Source organism: Cnephaeus nilssonii, assembly GCF_951640355.1.
Source record: "Cnephaeus nilssonii genome assembly, chromosome: 12".
In the NCBI taxonomy this organism is placed as follows: Eukaryota; Metazoa; Chordata; class Mammalia; order Chiroptera; family Vespertilionidae; genus Cnephaeus; species Cnephaeus nilssonii.
The window spans coordinates 21,342,358-21,368,184 of NC_137083.1; the positions used below are offsets into that span (position 1 = coordinate 21,342,358).

The 25,827-nt window shown below is 35.0% G+C and overlaps 1 protein-coding gene across 4 annotated transcripts in view; it reads right to left on the reverse strand.

The window, feature by feature from the left end:
* The window catches only part of PHF14 (PHD finger protein 14), a 158,425-nt gene that overhangs the window by 34,909 nt on the left and 97,689 nt on the right, over nucleotides 1-25,827 (reverse strand). For 3 of the 4 annotated variants that reach the window (XM_079786511.1, XM_079786514.1, XM_079786510.1), the window contains one exon: nucleotides 22,277-22,394. In XM_079786511.1, coding sequence (XP_079642637.1) covers nucleotides 22,277-22,394 — 118 coding nt within the window. Of the gene's footprint in view, nucleotides 1-22,276; nucleotides 22,395-23,105; nucleotides 23,136-25,827 lie in introns of all 4 variants that reach the window. The other variant, XM_079786509.1, reaches the window with a different exon arrangement.

The following is a 25,827-nucleotide window of genomic DNA, read 5'->3' on the forward strand; positions in this document are numbered from 1 at the left end:
AAAAATTATCTGCTATAAAACAATTTTGGTTATGTATATAAATATTAATATGAAAAACAACACATACTTTTTGCATATATCTCTGCTCGCTGAGATTTTTCTAGTAAGAGTATCTCCACAGCCTTTGCTTTTATTAAATTTTTTAAAAAATGCATACAAGGACAAAAGTAAAATATTTGTCCCAAAAAACAATACCTTCTTCAAGCTATAAAAACAAGAAATATATAACAACCACATATTTGTGTTGGGGCAGATTACTTGGGTTCCAGAATCACTAGTTACATGGGCTCCAAATTCACATAAAAAGGAGAAAAAAAAGATTTTATATTATTCAAGTCAAGGAGTTTAAATTTTACAAACAGTAAACTAAATGAAAATGAGAGCTGAATATAAAAAACAGAAGTCTTCAAGCTGTAAAAATAAGTTCTCTGTCTCCATCAATCACAAAGTGATCCAGTGCTTTGTGGATATTTGTAGATTGCTAGCATTTCTGCATTATCACCACAAATGAAATCGCAAATGAAACTGATTATAATGACTGATGTTGGTAACACAAGGGAATCTACTTCTTAATTTAATAGTATGCCCACGGGCTTTGCTTAAAAGTAATTTTTAATACTTACTATGTAATATTAAGAGAAAAAGCAGGATAAAAGTCGTTTATGCCAGTGTTTCTCAACTTTTTTATAAACATCCCCCCTAACAGTTTTTTTAGAACTTTTTTCCTAAATTCCCCATGAAATTTTAATGCCACATACATACTGTATATCTGTTTATGTGTTTATGTATACTTATACTTTATATATAAGAGTAAAAATAAAGCTCAATTTTTTATTTGACACAGATTATGAATGACTAAATATAATTTGAATCAAAAATTAAAAGCTATTAATATGAACAACTTTATAATCACATTTGCTGAGTAATCATTAAGGGGAAAATAACCATGCAAAGATTTAAACATAAAGAAGGAAAATGTAATCCATGTTTTGCTTGTGAATGCTGACATGAAATTTCTGAAAACCTGACTTCTTTCATAGCACAGAATACTTTACTATGGTAGTTGCATTATTTGTGGGTCAAAAATGAATAAATATCCTAGAATAAAGAGATAAAACCAGCCAACAAGGCAAAATTGAAGAACTCTAACTCCTTTCGACTTGCATCCTGAGAAAGATTATTTGTAATTAAAATGCTGACAGAACTATTTAGCAGCAGCATTGCCACTATGGCAGACAATATATTTGGCACTGTGGAAGCCACAGCAGCTGCTAACTGCACCCAGCCTCACACTACCTTAATATGTGATGAAAAATGAAGGGCTTTAAAATATAAGAAATACAAACAGAACTGCTTTTAGAAAGAAAGGACAAGAAGCTAGGCTTGAAATAAGATGTTGGAAAATTTAAACTGTTGTTAACAATGTTACTTAAGTGCACCGAAAGCTTACTAATTATTTTTCCTACCATTCCCCACCACCTGTTTTTTAATGCCAGTTGACTTTAACAAGACAGGTCTGAATGTATCATAAGTTAATTCTTTACCAGTTTTCATATATCATCCTTTACCTTGGTCGGCCAGCTGTAAATTATGCGAGCTATAAATTAGCTTTAAACAAGCTGTGAATCAGGTTAGAACTGGTTTTCGAATTAAAGAGCCTTCAGTATATTACAAGGTGCTGTCATTTTATTACCTCAATCAATTCTGTGTGGCCTGAGGTGGAAGAAAATGAATGCTGTCTTCATTTGCAATGGGTTTATCTCTTACAGCAGGCTCTGGAAACATAACCACAGCAAGGAATTGAGAGCTAAAGTACATTTAACATTACCAATGCAGGAAATGGTTACTCCTTCACAGAGATGGAGTTTCAATGGGGAAAACACACACATTTCCAGAGTGTTTTAAAAAGTTATAAAGCCGACATTCTATTAAAATAATTTTAAGTAGTCCTCAAATATGGGAAAGAATAACAACACAATGGATGTGCTATTCTCAGTATTTTGGAAGTAGTAGACATAAATATATATTTCATTTTTATCTTTGTGAAAGCCATTTCATTTCTGTTTCCTGTGGCCATGCAATTAAGTAGAAAAGTGAATTAAGTACTAGTTAGGCTTAGCATCATTGTTAACAGACGCTAAAACACAGATAAAATAGCAAAAAATAAATAAATAAATACATAAAAGCAAATAAGGAGGTATTTATTACTGAGGAAATGAGGCACAGAGAGAACAAGTCACCCCCAAGTTTATACAGCTAACTAGACAATTGGATTCTGAGTCTGTATGCTTGTAGAATATTTGACTAAGAGTACAAGGACATTGAGTACATCTAAGAGACTGATTTTTTAAAAAACACTGTTTGTACCAGAAGTAGTAATGAGGAACATCGATGAGAGAAGGCATAAAGTGAAGTTTAGAGGCCTTAGAAGGGTAAGTCAAGTGAAGAAAGAGCTGGGTCCCCGTGCCAGGAGACAAGGAACTCTGCATGTTTATGTGCAAGTCCTCATCGAACACACAAAGAACACAAAAATGCTTTCAGTCTTTTGACAAATTTTGCTTAGAGGAATATATGTTGCTCTACCTAATCATTCATGTGTATCCTTCTACAACTTTTTACTCATGTTTATGAAAAATGATTTTATACATCTAAACTTGTTTTTAATCACTGAACAGATTTAATGTTAATATATAATATTTCCAAAGTGCTCAATGATAGAATAACAAATGACTATAGAAAGAGCACTGATTAGCGCTACCCTGGTCATTAACTAACTGTGTAACCCTAAGCTTACTTCTCTGGGTATCACTTTCCTTTCTACAAAATAAAGCACTTCGACTATATCAAAATTTTTTAAATTGTTTAACCCGGTAGTGAAATCAACTTAGTGGAGATTAGTCAGCATTTTTTAATCCAAAAAGAAAAGAACAGAAATTTTAAGCATGATTTTATTCCATGAAATATTTTAAGTTATACGTAACAAAATATATAGAATAAATCTGATTGAAAAAGTTTGCAAATCACTGGTCTAAATGATATCTCCTCATCCTTAACTAGTCTTTTGTGTGTCTTTTTTTCATCTTAAGGGATCCAAACAGAACTTCAGTAGTTACAGATTCATGACATAATATTTATAATCCATTATAATATGGTCTCAATCTACTGGTAAACTCCCAATGAATTGGCTTTACTCTTTTGTTAAAAGTTGATTATGTGTGTGTGTGTGTGTGTGTGTGTGTATGTGTGTGTGTGTGTGTGTGTGTATTCCTATTCTGCTTCTGAGCTCTCTATTCTGTTCCAGTGATCTTGATGCCTATTCTTAAAATATATATATATATATATATAAAATAGAGCCCTGGTGCACGAAATTCGTGCATGGGTGCGGTCCTTAGGCCTGGCTGGCGATCAAAATGTGAGCATCCGACATGGAAGGGCAGGTCCCAGCTGACCTCTGGGCCCTGGGCAGCACCTGGGCCCCAGGGTCCCCACGCACCCCCCTCCACCTGAGTCATGGCACCCGAGTCCCCATGTGAAAATGCGGTGAGCATGGCCAGATGTCGCGGGCTGTGGTGCAGCATGGGCCCCTGGGCCACCCAGTGGTACCGCATGAAAGCTGGCTGCACACACCGGCTCCTGAGCAAACCCACAGGGATCCTGACTGGCCCCTATGGTCCTGGCGGCTGCAGCCTGGCTCACCCGAAAGAGGCTGCAGGGGTGTGGGGTGGGCTCTTCGCAGGCGCCCGGCACCTGAGCGCCTGCTGCCAGCGCCACGCGGCTCCCTGGTGGTCAGCGCACATCATAGTGAGCAGTCGAACTCCCGGTCTCCTGGTCAAACGGCAGCCCGAGGAGACAATTTGCATATTAGGCTTTTATTATATGGGATTTTTAAAATTTCAAATCAGTTTTATTAATTTGAGAGAGACTCATTTATTGGCTGCCTCCTACACGTCCCCTACTGGGGGGGTGCGGGTCGAGCCTGCAACCTGGGCATGTGCCCTTGGCCAGAATTGAACCTGGAACCCTTTAGTCCACAGGTCGACGCTCTATCCACTAAGCCAAACTGGCTAGGGCTTTATGCCTGTTCTTTAGCCAATACCACACTGTCTTGATTACTAGAGCTTTATAGTAAGTCTTATAGTCAGATAAGTTTTAGTTTTCCAACTCTGTTCTTCTCCTTCAACATTGTGTTGGCTATTCTGGGAATTTGGACTTTCCATATAAACTTTAGATCAGTTTGTTAATATCCACAAAATAATTTGCTAAGATTCTGATTGGAATTGCACCGAATCTACAGTTCAAGTTGTGACAATATTGAGTCTTCCTATCTTTGTACATAGAATATTTCTCCATCTGGTTTTGACTTCTTTAATTAGAATTTTATAATTTTCCTCATATAGATCTTGCACATATTTTATTAGATTTATAAAATGTGCTAATTAAAATGATATTGTGGTTTTGTAGCCTATTCCAATCGTTCATTGCTGGATTTTAAGAAAGCAATTGACATTTGAATACTAACAAATTCAAAGCTCTGAAACACTTGAACATCACATGAAAATCTATGCAGAGACCTTAAACTTTTCACAAAAATTAACTTAAAATGGATCACAGACCTAAATATAAAATGCAAAACTATAAAACTCCTAGAAGATAACAACAGAAGATCTAGGTGACTGGGAGAAAGTGGCAGCTTCTTACAAAACTAAACATACAGTTACCATATGATCCAGTAATCATGCTCATTGCTTTTTCCTAAATAAGTTGAAAACTCATTTATGTTCACATAAAAACCTGTGCATGCATGTTTTTATAGCTGCTTAATTTATAATTTCCAAAACTTGGAAGCTACCAAAATTGTTGTACACACAACAAACTAATTATTCACATATTCTTTCTCTCTCAACTTCAGTAGGTGAATGGATAAATCAACTGTGGCATTCATACATATTGTATGATTCCAACTATATGACATTCTGGGAAAGGCAAAACTGCGGAAACAGCATAAGATCTGTGGTTGCTAGGGGCTTGGGGGAAGGGACAGAGGGGTAAATAGGTAGAGCACAGTGGACTTTAAGGGCAGTGAAACTATCCTGATGATACTGCAATGGTGGATACATGACATCACAATTTTTAAAAAACTCACAAAGTATTGTATATCACAAAGAATGAATCCTAATGTACATTATGGACTTCAGTTAATAATAATGTATCAAAATTGGTTCATCAAGTCTAACAAATGTACCACACCAATGCAAGATGTTAATAATGGGGAAAATTGGTGATGATGGGTGCAGGAATGGGGATATATGAGAACTCTGTACTTTCTACTCACTTTTACTATAAACCTAAAACTCAAAGTTTATTAAAAATCAAAATTTTAAAACACATGATCAACAATTATTAGAACTTAGTGCTTTTCAAGCTATTATGCAGTTTCCCCCATACCAATTATACACATACTCTTTTTTTATTGTTTAAAGTATTACATATGCCTCTTTTTTCCTCGATGGACCCCCCCCCCTTCCACTCCCACCCCCGAGGACAAGCCCCCACTGCCCCAGTGTCCATGTCCATTGGTTATGCTAATATGCATGCATACAAGTCCTTTGGTTGATCTCAACTCCTCCCCTCTCCTGCCCCTTGTCTCCGGATCTATTTTTGTTCATCAGTTTATGTTGATCATTATATCTCATATATGAGTGAGATCATGTGATAATTATCTTTCTCTGACTGACTTATTTCGCTTAGCATAATGCTCTCCAGTTCCATCCATGCTGTTGCAAATAGCAGTGTAGTATTCCATTGTGTAAATGTACCACAGTTTTTTAATCCACTCATCTGCTGATGGGTACTTAGGCTGTTTCCAAATCTTAGCTATTGTAAATTGTGCTGCTATGAACATAGGGGTGCATATATCCTTTCTGATTGGTGTTTGTTTTCTTGGGATATAGTCCTAGAAGTGGGATTACTGGGTCAAATGAGAGTTCCATTTTTAACTTTTTGAGGAAACTCCATACTGTTCTCCATAGTGGCTGCACCAGTCTGCATTCCCACCAGCAGTGCAGGAGGGTTCCTTTTTCTCTGCATCCTCGCCAGCACTTACTATACTCTTTTTTCTTCAAGGATTCCCCTATGATGCTTCAAGTACCAGAAAGGCTTATGGAGTATGGTAGCACATGGTAGCATTATACTTCCCTGGCTTCTTAAAGTTAGGTTTAGCTATGTATTTTGTAGAATGTAAGCTGCAATGGCATGTGTTAACTTCCATGTATGGTTTTAAAAGTCATTCTGCAATTTGCCATGTGTCCTCCTACAGTGCCTTGGACCTATATTGAAATAAAACTGTCACCAGCTTGGGTCCCCAAGTAATCAAATGTGCAGACTTGCTCTTCCAACCTGTACTGACATGTTACTTGCATGAGAAATCAACAAGTGTTAATCCACTCCAAATTTGGTATTTTGTTTGTTTGTGCTGTATACCCCTGGTAACCTACCATGATTTACATTCCTATCAAACCCGATCTAGTTTTTGTAATCCCATTCCAATGACATATTATTCACAATCTCTTTTTTGATTCTCGGAGCTGAAAACAATGTTCCTAGTCTCTCAATTACCACAGTAGCTTATCTGCATCTTCTAATGACATTTAACACTTTAAACCTTGTATTACAATTATATGTATACATGTCTTACCTGCCCTTCCAGAATATAAGTTTTTTAATGACCAGATCATGTCTGATTATCTAAGTATACCTCAAGCACCTACTGGAAAATGTGCCATAACTTTTGACTACTATACAGATTTTTACTCAATAAAATGAGGTTCCTACTACAGACATATTAGTAGGCCCATCAAGAAAAAGAAAACACCTACACAAGTAAAAGAGTTACTGTTTCTTCTCAAATTTTATGTACGAAAAATACAAAACAGACGTTTTCTTTGGGATTAGTTCTACACACTTCTACAACCCCAGTATTCTTCATTCTGGAGAACACAGTTTCTTTTTAATTTAAAACTATATCTCTACTTCAAAGAAACCTACTATAATCAAAAGATACTCTTAAATGTTAACAGAAATGCTGAGTGAACTAGACAAATGCTTCTAAGAAAGAATATTTTAAATTTCCTCCAGAGATATTTTCCCATGTCTCTTACTCTCAGTCTTTCCTGCATATTTGGGTCACGGCTGGCAGGCATTTATGTTTCAGACATCACTTGTTATTTCAACAAACAGCCTTGGGCATCTAGGTCAAAAACTAGAACTTATATCCTCTGTCATTCAGTAAAATAAAGGTTTAAAAAATAATTTCAATAACAACTAACAGGAAACAGGCTAGCAGTGAAATACCAAGAGCAATTTTAACTCTACCTTGAAAAAATTATAACATTCTGGTTCCCTGTTTTCAAGGAAGTATGAGAGAAATGAGAGTTTATAATCTATCTGATAAAAAGAATCTAGACATAAAAAGATGAGTAACAATACAAAGAAGCATCTACCAAATGCCGAATGAACAATCTAGCAAACAAATGCAAAAGAAATTTATTCCTAAGTACTGTGGAGAAAACCAGGACTTAAGCTGGACATTTAATTTAAACAATAACAAAAACAAGCCTGATGATATTTGTGAGAGAAGGAAGAGGGAGGAAGTGGAGAGAGGGGGTGGGGGGAGCGAGCAGCTTGGGGCTATATAGATGGTCTTGGAATTCAGGGATAAAGCCCTGACACCTGTCCCATGGCATGGACAATGGAGAGCTCTTTCCTTGAGTTTTCTAACCTAGAAAGATATGTGAAAAGTCATCTTTCAAAAAGATTGACTTGTAAAAAACTTCTAACATGGCTTAATGAGAATGGAAACAGATTCTGAAGAGAAAGATTTTTTGGAATAAAGAACAAAAGTAATAAAGAACTGGTTCACTAAAGACTTTTTTTTTTCTTCTTCTTCTGAGACAGGGAATAAGAGATTGAGATAAGGAAAGTACAAAGGCTATTTCTCAAGTTGAGAGGAGATAAGATGAGGATATGGCCCCTTTTTCCTCAGTGAAGTAAAAGACGGAGTCCTCTTGATAAATGGGAGTGCTGGAAATAAAGCTGAGACTTGAGATATGTGGCAGAGATTTGAAATAGCTGCTATAAGAAATCTGATAAGGAGCTCACATGATGGCAATGAGGCCCGGTTTAACTTAGGAGGCATACATTTGTAGTGAACCTAAGTTCATGGTTTTCTCCAGTTACGTATTTCTAACCAGAAAGAAACAGTTGAGATGAATCAATACAGTGAATCCAGAGAAAGTTGACAAATTGTAATAAAGGACTCTAATGTTTTGTAAAGTGCACACTAAAATGCCAAATCATAGTTTAAAAAAGAAGGAAATGGTTAAGTCAGAAGGAGAAGGATGTCCTGGAGGTCTTGAGAAGAGCTGAGGAACTGGTAGGAAGTATTTGAAAAAGTGGATGTCCTAAAAAAAAAAAAAAAGATCATGAGTTGAGTCACTGTGAGAGGATATTTGACATACTCACTTCAGAGGACTCATGGGGTGAGTGAAATTTTCTCTCTCACCCTCTCATAAATGGTCTAAAATTTCTTTTAAAAAAAGTTATGCACTGATAAAATACTTCAGGAAGTATTTCCTCTGAAGCATTTCAAACCAAAAAATGGTCTAGTAACTCAAAGGGGAAGAAGCCTGAAGAACGAGGAGAGCAGGGACTGGAGAGGAGGGATTGCTTTAGAAGAGGTACGTTAAAGGAAGTCCCTAGATGAGGGGGGTTTTCTGAAAAGAACTCAGAGAGTGTGTGCCCCGGAGGTTGAAGGGCACAGAGACTGGGTGGCAATGCAAGTCTGTCTGGCTATAGTGACAGAGCAACACAGAGAAAAGCTGCAGGGCTGTGAGGAATGACTGCTCTTCTGAGCTTGCAAGGCAAGGGTTCCCATGTGCTTACTTAGGACAAATGACACCCCGTGGAAGACAGCAAGACTCTGGTTGTCTAGAAAGGTATCCAACCAAAGAGGACAGCCTAGTGGGAATGAGGTGATACCAATCAAAAGGAGGAAAGGAACTTAAGTTCTGAAAATGAGTTATAAGTAACCCACAGGAGAAGGCGTCTCTCACATCAAGGGAACTGCAGGTAGGAAAACCCTCGTAATGACAGACAGCACCGTGCAAGAGAAGCAGGGACACGATCAAAGCCCAGGGGCCCTTCCAAACTCCAGATTTCCCAGCCTGAAGTAGACCTGCTGAAGCCCTGACATTAAACTGGGCTAGGTTATGTACTTAAAAGACTAGTAATATCTCAGGGAGACTAAAAAAAAAAAAAAAAAAGAGAGATATGCCCCAGCGTCATTGGAGAAAAATATCCAACAGGGCTTGTTTAAAGGCAGTGAACTGAAAGTATTAAGTTGCTTTTTATTTGCATCTTGAATTCAGGAAAAAATATTTATTTATATCTGAATAAAAATTGAAGATTAGTCTTTTAAAAATAGGAATCTGGATAGTCAATAAAGCATTTCATACAGAGAATAGATAAGACCACTTCTATTGTCTCCTTTTGTACCCTTTATTTAAAATTAATTTGAATGGTTTTTTGTTAAAGGTGTCAGTTTCAGACTGCAGGATTTGTAGACTGTCATGTCTCCAAATGCTGCTTTCTTTCATTAATACAGGGAAAAATGAGAAAGAGTAGAAAAGAGAACAATTGGGGATTCAGGAACAATCATGAAGACAAAGTTTACCTCACCCAAAAATTAGACACATGAGTAGTAGACTCAGGAGCACAAACAAAGAAGTGAAGACAAGGCTATACTTAATATAGTTTTTATGCTGTAAACACGTTAAAACTTCCACACTGTCACTAAATGTCACAGGGAAAAGGTAGAAAACTGTCTAAATTATATAGCAAGTTACCTGCTTGTAAAAGAGAAAAGAATGCTTTCTAAAAATATCTACTTCATTCACAATCTTAAATAACTTGAAGTGGGGAAAAATTAGTGATAAGTAAACTAATAACTGGGTAATGGAATAAATGTTGAGTTATTAAATTCTGATGTTTTTATATGTTAAACTGCTGTATTAAAATAAAAAAACAATGCTTAATTATCTTATCTTTATGACTTGCTTTAAGCTACTTATATATCTGTGATTTGGAAACAGATCCACAAACACCTGGTAATCTAAATTTAGATACCTGATTTTAGAAGAAACAGAATACTATTCATCTTGAAAAGTTCAGGAAATAATCCAGTCCCTCAGGAACACAAAGGGAACTAATAAAAATGCTCTGATGCAGTCTGAACTTTTCAAAGTGATTCTTAAAAATTTTAACCTCTATAAGCATACTTTAAACAGTTTTCAAACCAGTGAAGCAGATAATCATTTGTAGGCATTATTGAAGGTACATTTAACAAAAAACCAACTTAACTTCAATGAAGGTCTAACACTACAACATAAACCTTTAAGAAACCTTCAGAGAAAACATAAAATAGATTACATCTTAGGTGACCAGAGTTTAAATTTAGCATATGAATATAATTCAAAGGAAAGAAAGGGAGCAGTATCATAAGGCTAGAACAACTTGTAGAAGTCTGAAAACACAAAAGAACCTAGATGGTTGAGCGAGGTCATGGGTGGAAATAGAGTAAAGACAGTTAAATACATGAATTTTTATCTATAAAGGAGGAGGTAACTATTTTTTAACTTTTTATAGGAGAAGTAATTTCATACAAAAGAATTAACCCAAAATGAGTATAAACTGCATTATAATTAGTATCTGGTCCACTGACAAACAAGGTATTGTTTTAAATGAGGGGACTTTCTACTGCAAAAGAATGCTGATATTGAAAAAATGTACAAAATCTTCTAGTTTATACATAAAGTGGCTGACACTTCACAAATCAGAATATTCTTAAACTGTCTTTGCAAAGAGACTGAATGTGGTTGGTTTTAGTTTCTTTTTACAAAAACAGGTTTTCAAACTTCACAACTCATGACAATCATTAAGAAGAAATATTTGACTCAGCTAAAATACAGCGCTCGGTGCCTAATAAGAAATTCACTTTTAGATCCCTTTCCCTCACCCTCCCTCCAAGTATAATAGATTAGATTTGGCTGGCTCTACATAACTCATGTATATTGTCAAGTGGCAGCTCTCTTAACACAGATACTTATTTCACTGAATTTTATGAAGAAAAAGCCTTGAGGAGTTATCATCTATCTTCTACTCCTTACAGTAGGACCATCTTTAATCAATCTGTTTGTTTTAAGAATAACCCCCAGTTTTTATTCTCCTATTCATTAGAAAGCCCAAAACAGACCCTTCTTAACAAAAGGTATTTTTCCTTTTCCTAGTGTTTACTTCTAATAGAAAAGTTATCTGAGTTTCTGCATTATGAAAATCTAAAATGGCTTCAGGACAAAACCTAATTTGAGAATTTCTTACAACAAAGAAATAGAAATACTTATTTGAATATATGTATAAAAGTAAGTTTCTAAAACATAGGTTCTAAAACCAGGCAGGCGTGGGTTCGAATCACTGTTGCATCACTTATTAGCTGTGTAATTCTTTTTTTTAACCCTCAAGAAGGAGATAAAAGACATAAGGACTATAGTGAGGATTAAAAGGGATGATATATTTAAGTGCTTAGATAGTGCTAGCACATAGAGGTACCCAATAAATGTCCATTGTTGTTGTTACTACTATGGCACTTACTTATTTAAAAGTTTTGTTATGTGTTGTTGTTTTTTTGATCCAGCAATTACAAGAGTATATGTGTCTGCACAGTACTTAAAAATCTGGTTGGAAAAGAGTATTTAACATAAAAAATTGTTATATATAAAATTACATGAAAAAGGCCATTAAAACAGAATGTATATGATTATAATTTTTAAATGTTTTCAATTCCAGTTGACATGCAGTATTTTAATAGTTTCAGATGTACAACAGAGTGAATTCTCTGTATCTATGATTTTGTTTCTGTTTCGTTTGTTCATTTATTTTTTTAGATTCCACATATAAGTGAAATCATAGGTTACTTATCTTAGTCTGATATATTTCAATTTCACGTAACATAATTCCCTCTAGGTCACCCATGTTGTCACAAATGGCAAGCTTTCACTCATTTCTATGGCTGAGTAATATCCCGTTGTATATATGCACTACCTCTTCTTTATCCATTTGTCTGTCTTTGGATACTTAGGTTGCTTCCAAATCTTGGCTGTTATAAATGCTGCAATGAATATAGGAGTGCATATGCTTTTTGAATTAGTGTTTTGGATTTCTTCAATAAATACCCATAAGTAGAATTGCTGGGTCAAATGGGAGTTCTGTTTTTAATTTTTTGAGGAAACTCCATACTACTTTCTACAGTGGCTGCACCATTCTGCATTCCTACCAGCAGTGCACGAGGGTTCCTTTTTCTCCACATCGTCCCCAACACTTGATGTTTGTTGATTTATTGATGATAGCCATTCTGACAGGTGTGAGGTGATATCTCATTGTGGTTTTAATTTGCATTTCCCTGATAATCAGTGATGCTGAGCATCTTTTCATACATCTATTGGCCAGCTGTATGTCCTATTGGGAGAAATGTCTCTTCGGGTCCTCTGCCCATTTTTAAATCAAATCTTGTGTGTTAAGTTGCATGAGTTCTTCATAAAATTTTGGATGTTAACACATTATCACATCTATCATTGCTCAATATCTTCTCCCATTCAGTAGACTGTCTTCATTTTGTTAATGGTTTCCTTTGATTAATATGATTGCAATTCTTAAAAAGTAGCTTGCAGTAAAATATACCAAAACATGAGCAGAAATGTCATACTTTTAGGTGCTATTATTACAGATAATTTTAAATATTTTTATTTTTTTGAATTTTTCAATTATTCTACAATGACCATGTATTACATTTATAAACAATTTAAAAACATATACACAAAGTAACTTATTTTTCTGACTCCAAGTTTCTCCAGAGAAGTAGAATCAGAGGAAAGAAGTAAGGAGAAAAATAGTGAGAAGCACTTATATTTTTTTAAAGCCAGATTTTATATAAGGTTATTAGTTCTGTTATATTAAAAATTACTGTTTTGAATTATTACTTTCTAGCTTTAAAGTTAAACAAAACTTACAGTGTGACACCTCAGTTATAGCACATTTAATAATATCTCCAGAATAATATTTCATTTGGAGATCAGTTGATATGTATTCTCCTGCTAAAGTAAATACTAAACTTTGTAGTAAAAAGAGACTATTAGATAATGGAAGTGGCCAACTAGAGCTTATGCGTAAATTTATCACTACATTATGTCATAATTAGACCACAGGTTATTTAAAAAGGCAGAAAGTCTCTCTTTTGATGAACATTAACTCAGAGAAAATAGATGGATCATTAAATCTAAATCTCAAATTTCCTGTCACAAAACTGCTATGGTACTGAGCTTTGGGTATGGATATTGTCACCTGCAGAATGAGAAAAGAAGTCTGTGAAAATAAGCCAGAGAAGCCTATCAGAAAGACAAGAGAAAACCAGGAGAGAACAGGTTCACTAAAGGCAAGAAATGAGTTTATAAAAAGTGGGAAGTTATCAACAGTGTCAACTACCAAAAGGAGATAGCAAAAAGATAAAGTAGAGTAATGAGGAAGATTTTGTTGTTGTTAATCCTCACCTAAGGATATTTTTTTCCATTTATTTTTAGAGAGAGTGGAAGGAAGGGGTGGGAGTGGAGAGAGAAACATTATCACCAATTTTGAACTTTTCTCTCTTTGACTAAAATGCTTGCTTATTTTTAAAAGTATGCCATTTATTAAGTATTGCCATTAAACTTTCCACAAATGAGCAGGCTAAAGCTCACTGAAGTGAAGCTTGCTGAAGGTCACAGCATTATAGTTACTATATGAACCCAGTTTATTTCTTTTGAAAACTCATAACACTATTCTCTCCATATCATATTGCATACTTCGACTTTCTGAGTATTTGAAATTATTCTATTTCCTTATTCAACAATGTCTCAAATTATAAGAAATTCCATACATTTAATGGCAAATTTTTATGAAAAAAAGTATTATCACTTAAAGATATAAACTGCTTATAGATACACATCCGAATTTCAGAAATGTCAGAAAATAAATGTCAAAATGCTAGTAGTAACATGGTATAACACACTTTCACTATGTCCCCAAAGCCTAGTCTATAATTTCTTATCAATCTTGGTAAGGATTCTATCAGAACATCAAGATTAGAATGCTTAAATGTATTTAACTTCAGAACTCAATTCTATTAACTATCAGAGTGCATTCTTTGAATTTTCTAGCTTAGCTTTGAAGAAGTCTATTTTTTGTTGTAGGCAAAAAGTCCATATTCTTAGTAGGGGCCATTTTTTCTCCAAAATAATAATAAAATAAAATTTAAGTCACAATATGTAAGTTAATTTTTAACATAAGTAATTCTATAAAGTGATGAAATAGTTAAACTAAATGTTTAATAAATTAGAAGGAATAAACTAACTATCTACATCTAGCATACATGAAATCTCTCTTTTTTGAAACCAGAATTTGAGTCTTATTCGGGGGTTACTTTCACAGCTCTGAGAATGCGCTAGCTTATGTCAACTAGGACCATCATTTTGCAATGAACAATGTCTCTCACACTTTATATACAAATACTGGAATAACAGTTTACATAATTAATATAGTCTACATTATCTCTGAATTTTTACAATGGCATATTATAAAACCCCATTTTAATATTTCAAATACTGGGTCTTACTAACTTTTGAAAAGAGGTAATGAAATACCTTTCAGCTTAAGTCCATATTCTTAGTAGGGGCCATTTTTTCTCCAAAATAATAAAAACAAAAAAAAATTTTAAACTACAGAATAATATTAAGTTGGTAATTTCTGAAAGACAACTCTATGTATGGCACCCTAGTGTACTTTGCTTAATTATCTCAGTTGTGATTTAGTTTCTCATCACATATGGCAATCCACAGCATGCTATGGAAACACGTCAAGCCCACATGCCATCCAAATTAGAAAACGGCTTGGTTTTTCCAGTTTGTAGTAAGTGTAACTTAATTTAGTTTTTCAATTTTGCATGTTATTAATATAGAAAACATTTGTCTAGTTTTAGAGGTCCCAAATCATTTCTTTGTCTATGAATATGATGCTGAAATATATAAAAATGTATGTCATAAACACTGATAAATTTTACAAAGGAAATAAATCATATATTTTAAAAGGTTCTTAAGGAATACCTGATCATAATTTATTGAAGTAAACCAATATGCTTAATATATATTACACAAGCCCCATGAAAACTCTTTTAAGTTACAGAACTAAACACATCAGCATAAATTCTAATTCTATTATAAAGAATAACCATAAACAATCTTTGTTTTGCTGAAAATTGTTACGTGATAAAAATATTACCTAGGGATAGGTTTCAGAAACATGTCTGGGACAATGATATAAGCAACCTCTGTGAGCAGGCCCTTATGACAAATAAATAATAAGTTCAGTTCAGTGTAACAACATACTCTAAAAAAAAAAGCACAGTGGAATTGTGAATGGCTATTACTTTTCATTGAATTCACAAATCATGTTGCTAGTCTGAAAGTATGATACTCCTTTAGGAACTAAGGGCTTAACAGACATACTAGTACAATTTTGCCTGCCAGGGAAAATGCCGGAGTAACGGGCCATAGTTTGAACTTAGTCTAGGATAAGGTAGAACATCATTTGGAGTTTGTGGGTTTTATCACACACAGTAGAAAAGAGGAAATCTAAAGTTTAAATTTTTAATTATAGCCACCATCAAGGAGAACCACCCCAGAGTTTTAATTCTCAGACTTTGAGTAAGTCTACAAACCACAACAGATTTGTTCTATGGGATTGTAATGAAGGGCACTGCACACAACCTTCTCCAGATTTTTACACGCCTGTATCAGTGAAAAGGCCAATCAACACTCAGTAAAGCTTCAAAGTGCATTGTTGTAAGCCTTACTGCTTGTTACACAAGTGCGAGAAGAATACTGAATTAAGATGGTTAAGTGGTATAAATTTTACCTTTAAATGACTTCTCTGTCAACTGTGCTAAATTCAAAGAATTAAAATTTAACCTAATGTCAGAAAAAATCTGAGAGGCCAAATGAATAGTTAAAATATTACAAAGTCCTTTTCCATGAGTCAGTTATGTGCTTCAAATTTCAAAGGACCTTAAAGGATAACTCATTTTAATTTTATATTTTTCACAAATCTTCATAATACATAAAATTCAGACATTCAATTTATAATATTTCTAGGTTGAATTAAATGTGCTTGCTTAATGAATTGTAGCAAATACTCCTTGGAGATTGTTCTGTTCCATTCTTAAAGAGGCAAAATACGCAATGACTATTTTACTTAAAAATAAATATTTATATATGTCATTTCAACATAAGTATATCAGTTATAGGATTCTAGTTCAATGCAGAAAATTTAGAAAATAAAACAGAAATGAAAAAAATATCATACTTCCCTTACTCAGGGATTGTAGTTCCAGAAAATCTTCCATAGGAATTTGGATGAGATTTCTATGCATATTTATGACTTATAAAGAGTAGCATACTGGAAAGATCAAATACAAGCAAACCACATGCAGGTCTCCATGCTAAGACAGCTCATCTTGTACTAGTCAGATAATGACCTGTCATGTTTACTTTATGGCTTTCCACAAAACAGAGCTTAAACAAGGATGAAAAGGTAAAATCATAACTGGCAAAGTCACTGTAAAATATAGGATGTAAATATAAATTCTCAGTGGCAGTTGTGAATATAAATGACTTGGATGAATCACTTTTAAAATAAATATTTATACATGTTCATTAACCATGTCAAAATAAGTTGACTTCGTTTTGGGTGTTTCAGCCACAGAAGTTGTTGAGATCTATATTAAGTACTAGAGGCCCGGTGCATGAAAATTCATGCACTGGAGGGGGGATCCCTCAGCCTGGCCTGCCCCCTCTCACAGTCCAGGAGCCCTCAGGGGCAGGAGGCGACCTGGCGATCAGGGGAATGCGACGCCCCATCATACCTCTGCTGCTGCCACTGACAGCAGCACAAGCCTTGGATGGCCCTGGTTACCTGAGTCTTGGGCGACCCTGGGTGGCTGGGCAGCCGCCATCCGAGGCTTGCCTGCACCTCAGGCCAGCCCTGGGCGGCTGGGGGGCTGAGGGGACTGGGGGACTCTGGAGGCAGGCACACGGTGCGGCCAGGCCCGCCTGGGGGCAGGCCCAGTTTTGCCATGCACTTGTCGCCCCGGTGGGGCTGAGGGGACTGGGCACTGCCATCTTATGGCTGTGGGCACCACCATCTTTGAGGGCAAGGCAGTCAATTAGCATATTCCCTCCTTATTGGCTGTGGGCACCACCATCTTTGAGGGTGTGGCAGTCAATTAGTATATTCCCTCCTTATTGGCTGTGGGTGCTGCCATCTTTGAGGACAGGGCAGTCAATTAGCACATTCCCTCCTTATTGGCTGTGGGTGCCGCCATCTTTGTGACCACATGAGGGTCAATTAGCATATTCCCTCTTTATTAGATAGGATACCCTAGAAAAAGACTGAATAGTGACCTGTGCCCTACATCAAAGAACTTGTATGCATATATGCATAACCCCTGGACACAGACACTAGGGTGGTAAAGGTCTTGGAGCAGGGGCAGGGGCACACAGGGGCAGGGGTGCGCTAGAAGGGTCAATGGGGGGAAAAGGAGAAATAGGTAATACTTTCACCAATATTTAGTTTTTTAAAAAGTAAAACCTTTGCCTGAGATTATACTTTTCAATACAACTTTTAAATTTTAAATAATAAACTTTATTAAAATAGGTTAATTTATTACCTAAATAAATACAATATTGTCTACCTCATATCTTATATGTAAATATACACTGTAATTTTAAGTGTCAGCTAAAGTTTAATTTGGGTTTTGCATTGTGTGTATTTGTTTTACAATTCTAAAAAAGTTAATTTTTATCTTGAAAACTTTAATAACTGAATTAATAAAATACATAAAACAGTTCTTATTCCTGACTGCTTTTAATTTGAGGAGCTTATAAAAAATATAAACATCAACCCTTACTCCCTATCTCTCTCTTTCCTGAACAATTCAGTCTAAAAGCCATCAAGTTATGGTAAGCAAAGTAGGTATCAATGTAGGGTGGAGGTAAAGGCTGAAAGATATTAGTTTTGTATCAGGGGATTAATCATGTAAGACTATACAGGGTGTCCCAAAAAAGTGTATACACAGTGTATACACAATGTTTATTAAAATATATTTCATTTTCAAAATGTAATAGAATCTAGAGCTATCAGCTGTTAAGTATGTGACAGCATTATGTCTAAAATTACATGTATATACATATCTTACCAAAATGTATCAGAGACACAAAGTGAGCAAATGCCAATAGATTGGTTCAGTGTAGGGCAAACCTTCAATTTGTAAAAAATACAGTATCTGTGAAGAGCAATAAAAAGAGATATGCCTGTACACACATCTAGTCTTTGGCATTGTCTACTGAGAAGAGCTAGTAGGAACAACATCCCAGTAACAACGAGCACATCTAATACCCATATCTTGGTTTCTAGATACCATTCTCTATTAAGAGGAACCAGAGTTCCTTGGAGAAATAGTTGGTTCTAGGAGAAGGGGAATGGGAAATGCAAGTTGAGCCTGGAACATTTTTAGTAAGAAAATACTCAAAGACTGCTGATGATGTCAAAAGGACACAAATGCCAAGTTGAAGAGGCAGACATCAGCCTGAAGTGGCTCCCATTCACCAAATCTGGGACAATTTGAACATCAAAATCCTATCTAATAAAAGAGTAATATCCAGCCGAAACCGGTTTGGCTCAGTGGATAGAGCGTCGGCCTGCGGACTGAGGGGTCCTGGGTTCGATTCCGGTCAAGGGCATGTACCTTAGTTGCGGGCACATCCCCAGTAGGGGGTGTGCAAGAGGCAGCTGATCGATGTTTCTCTCTCATCGATGTTTCTAACTCTCTATCCCTCTCTCTTCCTCTCTGTAAAAAATCAATAAAATATAAAAAAAAAAAAAGAGTAATATCCAAATTGGCCATACCCCTGACACACCCACAAGCCACACCCACCAGCCAATCAGGAGCGAGTATGTAAATTAACCCTACCAACATGGCTGCAGCCACGGAGCGAGCAGGAGGCTTGGGTTTCCCCGGCAATGGAGGAAGCCAAGCTTCCTGGCCTGCTTTGGCCTTCACTCAAGGCTACAAAGTTTCAATTATAGAAGATAAATAAATCCCAGATACCAGGGCCTCCACTTGGGTCGCCAGCCTGCAAGCCACCACAGGCCCCGCGCCCAGGCCACCCCATGCCCCAAGGGAACCCCCACCTTGATCCAGGACACCCTTCAGGGCAAACCAGCCGGCCCCCACCCGTGCACCAGGCCTCTATCCTATCTAATAAAAGAATAATATGCAAATTGACTGTCACTCCAACACACAAGATGGCTGCCCCCATGTGGACACAAGATGGCCGCCACAAGATGGCCAGCAGGGGAGGGACCAGGTCTGCAAGGGAGGGCAATTGTGGGCAATCAGGCCATCAGGGGAGGGAAGTTGGACGGGAACAGGCCTGCAAGGGAGGGCAGTTGGGGGTGATCAAGCCTGCAGGGGAGGGCAGTTAGGGGTGAGGAGGCCAGCATAGGAGGGAAGTTGGGGGCCACTGGGCCTGAAGGGAAGGGCAGTTGGGGGGGACCCAGGCCTGCAGGGGAGGTAGTTGGGGGGTAACCAGGCCTGCAGGGGAGGGCAGTTAGGGGTAACCAGGCCTGCATGGGAGGGCAGTTATGGGCAATCAGGGGGGCAGGGGAGCAGTTAGGCATCAATCAGGCTGGCAGGGAGTGGTTAGGGGGTGATCAGGCTGGCAGGTAGAAGCAGTTAGGGGCAATCAGGAAGGCAGGCAGGCGAGCATTTGGGAGCCTGCAGTCCTGGATTGTGTGAGGGATGTCCGACTGCCCGTTTAGGCCCGATCCTACTGGGATCGGGCCTAATCGGGCAGTCAGACATCCCTCGTGGGGTCCCAGATTGGAGAGGGTGCAGGGTGGGCTGAGGGACATCCCCCCACCCTCATGCACCGGGCCTCTAGTAATGAAAATAAAGCCACAGGGGGGAAAAACATAAAATGAAAATTTGATGAGAAAGGGGAAGAGAGTGGAGAAGACTTCCAGATAACTCCTTGATTCAAGTGATTAAAGTTAACATCACCATCTATGGCTCAAATCAAAATCATGTGTCACCTGATAGAAAGTATACTGCATCACATCAGTGTTATTCTTATCAAAGATATATAACTGCTCTGTAATCTTAAAAAGTGGCAAGATAATAAAAGTCAAAAATTGTCAAAGATTAGAGACTAAAGAAACATGAAAACTAAATGCCGCAAGTGATTCTGTACTGGATCCTTTTGCTATAAAGGACATTATTGGACAAATGGCAAAACTTGAATGGGGTCTGAGGATTAAATTGTAATAATGTATCAACATTAATTTTCTGATTTGGGGAGGATATATTTTTGATATATAGGAGGATGAAAACACACTAAGATGTAAAGCAGAGGTGTGACAAATACACTTTCTGAAATATTACTCAAGTAGCAGTATTAGGACTATGGCCTTCATATATTAAAAATATTTAAATAGTTTTTCAACCACTGGTCAAACAGTTTAGCAAATACAATGCAAGTTTTCTAACAATGTGCCATCCTAATGGATTTCCATTCAGAGTTCAAGACCTACTTAATCCCTAGTAGAGAGGAAGAAACAAAAACAAAAAATACCTTACTCTTCTCAATGGCTACTGGCACTTATTGCATTTACAAAATGTATGGTGCATTCCCAAACTATGTGAAATATGTCCCCTTGCATTTTCAATATTTGTTACTATATCACTTCACAAAGCCACTCTTTGTGTTTAATATAAAGCTACGTATTTATGGTAGTATAGAGCCTTTCAAAAGAATGTATGCAAAAAGACATATTTATAAAAGGCAATAAATTATTTTTCAAAAATTGCTTTCCTAATTTGCTTGTTAAGGTTAGGAGGAAACCCTAAACAAAAAAACACATTTAAATAATTGTTTTAGACTACAAAGAGTCCCATAAGAAAACTATTTAAAATATATAGTGTGCCACTATTTGTTCATTTAAATTCAATTTCTGGAAAGCATTTTGAAATTATGTAATAAAACCTTTTGCTGTTAAATATGCTCCCTCTTAAACCTGGGTCTTAATAAAATTAATGGAAAATAATTCTTGATATTGTTTAAAACCTTGTGCAAAATGTTTTACTTATTAAATAAAATGCATACTATGTTCTATGTTAATAATTATTGTACAAATGTATAATCTTTTAATAAATATGTTACTTTATAAAACCTTTAAATATTTTTTCTGTATAACTATTTTTAATAAATAAACATTTACAGATAGCCTCTGTAAATGTCTTAATTCAAATATATTCAATATTTCTGTCAAATGAACCAAAGCATTAAGAGTCTAGCTACTCACACACTTTAAAGAAACACAATAATCTTAAACTGTAGATTACCACCACTTAAGGGTATAATAATGATATACAAAAGATATAACTTTAATAGTTTATTTCATGAAATAAACTATTAAATGACCTTATTAGAAATGCCATCGTTCCTACTTAGCTAAAATAAATATCAGAAATGAATTTTAGAATATAAAAACTAGTTTAAAAAATACAGATCATATAAACAATCACAATACACTTATTTATGTAAAAATGAGTCATCTACAAAATAAAATTGGATTTTACTGATTTTGCTTTTAGTTAACATTTATACATAACATTTATGACTCAAGTCAGAATTTCCCTGCTAGTCCCTACTCCCCAGGTGTGGTAAATTAGCAGAGGGTGACTTTTTTGGCTACCATAGCACTATTTAATATGTTACAGTAATATAGAGAACATACAAAACAGCTAAAATATTTCATAGAAGAAATTTATATAATTTAGTAGAGCTATTTATTCCTTAACTTAAGGGCAATAAAATCACTGTGGCAATATATATATATATATATATATATATATATATATATATATATATATATATATATATATTTTAAATTGCATTAGACTAAAATGTTAACCCTTCATATTCCAATTCTCTTTAAAGTTAGGAAGCTGATGGTAGATATAGAAAAGCTATCAAAATGAAGGGAAACAATACTGTTCCTTATAGGCTTTCCCCCTTACCTTAGAAGATGAAGAATCACACTCCTGACATATCCATCCATAGCCTGTTTGTTTAGGAGACTTTTTCAAAGGAGGATCCAAACAGCCAAAATGGTAGCACAGTCTGCATTCATCACATCTGCAGGGTGAACAGATTGAAGGTATATCTAAATAATATTTTAGAAAGCATCTTTTTCAAAGACAAATAGCAAACAATTGCCCATTTGAACTTTATTCTTGTTAATTCTACCTTTAGCTCAAAGATTATTGAATTAATGTTTATGACAAAAACAATCTAAACCTAAAATAATGATAGTAAAAACAAAATATAACAAATGATAAAAAAAATATCATTCAGAACACTTTGTAATAGAAATGTTAAGGTCATATGAATGAATATATGTGTTTAAAACTAACACAATTTTGAACTTCAAGAATTAATCATTTTCCCATTAGATAGCTTAAAAATATATGATATGATACATATAATTCAAGATTATGAATTCAATTCACTACATTGTGATTATTCTAAAAAATTTTAGAACTCGAAGGAATTCTACAGGCTACATACACCAATTTGTAATCATTCTATACAATTTATATCTCATCACTCTTTCTCCAAGTTAATGTATAATATAAACTTTCCAATTTTATAGAATGCTATCACAATCTATAGCAAATAAAAATCATTCTAAGAACTAGATGTAATTTTCTCAAAATTTACCTGTCACTTTTTTTCAGTGTATTTGGTTTTCAAAGGGCCTCCTAGTACATTTTAAATCTTATTAATAAATGTTTTGATAGTGTCTTTGCCACCTATGATGTACAAAATCTAAGAAAACTATCATACCTATTCTTCGTTTCAGACAATCTCATCCTGCTGACAATGAAGAAAGATCTGTATTATTTCAGTGTCTTATAAAAATAATTTTTTATCAGTTGGAATAACATGACCAAAATTTAACAACAAATAACAAAGATGTATTCATCTTACAGAAAGACTTATATTCCTCCTTTTCTTTGTGCTCTCTTTTTAAGTAAAAAAAAAATAATACTTTCTCCAAATCAATCTGTCAGATTCTCTTCATATATTGTTTCTCTTACTGATTTAAAACTTTAAAAGTTGAGATATCCACAACTAAGAAACCAAGGGGAAAATTATAGGACCCACATTACTTAAATATATGCTAACTACTAGTTAATAATCTTTCTTAGAAAAAAGGGGAAGCAGCTATTGTTACACACAACACACAAAAACTGATTTTTTTTATCACAATAGGATTATAAATATACATTTATACTAAATATTTCATATAATGCTACAAAACCCAATCTCTCAAAGGCCCATTTTAGGAATCAAGAGTTTTCAGAAAAGTTAGCAACTTAGCTAAATTATTCAGGTATAAAGGAGCTTAAAACACAATTATATGTCATAAGCTTATGCATTTCTTCCTCTACAACATTCTCATTATTAGACTCAAGAAATGCAGTTGGGGTGGGGGGGGGGGAGTTTACTGTGATAATTCTAGCTATGGAAAAAAATAAAATCAAATAAGAATAACAGTACTTTATTTACTATACCAGTATTATAAATGAACCATCCAAAATCACATTTGAAAGCAGTTAAAATTTTTAAATATCTGTGTTCTGACATTAAGAAACAATAGATAATACTAGCTAACATCAAATGTAATACAGACTAAATGACAAACCCACACAATTTTATGTTCTTTCTCCTCAATTCAATTTATTTAACTTTCAATAGTGAAAAATTCAGTTAAGCATATAGATGGTTATGAGAACCTTTAGATTATAAACATTTCTGAGTTTATGAGAATGGAGAAATTTCCAAAGAGCTGAGGCCATATTCCTTAAAGCAAACTAGTATTTCAATCATCTTTGAAAGGGAAATTTTAAGAATCACATTCTTTACTTCAAGAAAATACATTAAACATAATTTACACGCTTTTTGTCATCTCAGGGTCATGAGTATGGGTAACAGATGTTGCTATGGGTCTAACAGTGTGCCAGCCTTTTGGGTTTGGAGTGAGTACCATCAATTTGCTGTTCTGTCTGAATTCTTGTATTCAACATTTTTATGTTTTCAGTGTCCTCGCTTGCTTGAAAAGTTTCAGCCACTGTTTTCTGATATTGTCACTGTATTTGTCTAAGCAACATTTCCCCAACAGTCATTTGTTATGGATTCAGAAACCAGACCACTAAGCTCATTAAGACAAATTGACAGTAAAAAGACACAAAAATAAGAATTTCTATTGAGCTAAGTATATAGACACAATTTTCAGTAACTATATTTTTTGCTTAACTTTAGGTTTTTGGGCAATGTTCCTTACAGTTCAGAATGCCAATAATCTGGGCTCTTGATAGGTAAAGGGTTAGGTGTTAATGTCTTCCTAGTTCATATCAAATTACAACACAATTACTGTATATTTACTTTATAACTCTGTCATAATAACTTATAAATTAAGATTTTCATTGTCAAACACCATGATGAATATAAAGGTGAATCTTAATTTATTATTTTTTTACCTTCATGTACGCAGGTGATTCTTGTTGGAATAGCTATGAATTTCCAGCTAATAAACTAAGAACAAATTTGTTACATTGATATATTTCCAATTTGTAGATGAATTCAGTTAATAGTAAAATCAAGTTATCTTTCAGCTCAAGAATAAATGCAAAAGGGTAAAGAAAGGTTTATATGCTAGATTTGTTAGAATATAATGTTGAAGTGTACGCCATTTGGAAATGACCTAATCCTTACTAATTCTTTCAATAGTGACACATTTTAGAATGACTTAGTCTACATGTGGAGCTCTGATGTATTTGTGATGGGGCCCAGAGGTGAGGAAGAATTTGCTTGTCTGAATTAGGGGTGATACTTATCTCAGGTTATAGCTCACTAACCAGTAAATAAAAAACTGCAACTCTAAGACTAAATTTAAAAAAGGAGTATTTAATAACACTTAGGAACTGCCAAAATCCAGGAGAGGAAAAAAAAAAATAACTCAATCTTAAAATCATTAGCTCTGTTAATAAATAAATATTCAAATGTAAGCTCTTTCTAGAAATGACTACAATTATTTCCATGAGGAAAAAATCTGTTTTTTTTCTACGCTAGAATATTGAATTGAAGAAATCTTTATGTGCTGATAACAAAAATATACTGAATGACACTGTGAACTTGAGCAGAATTTGCAAGAATATACCACAGACCAATGTAAGAGATATCATTAAGAATCCTAGGAATCAAAGAACAATGTAAATGGTGAAATTAGTAGGTTTCTTATTTCATGCACACACACACCATTTTGTAAACCATAGCAAATTCTGTCAGAACAAATTCTGGCTATGTTACAAATTTATATCATTTTAAAAACTCAAAATTTAGAAACTCATAAAGGCCTGCAATCATTCTGCTACCTAAAAGCAAAGTTGAGTTGAAGTAGTTAGTGATGAAATTATTATTGTTGGTCTTTACCTTTACTTCTTACATATTCTTGGAAATACATAATTACAGCACATATATAGTACATATTTATCTAAATAAATAG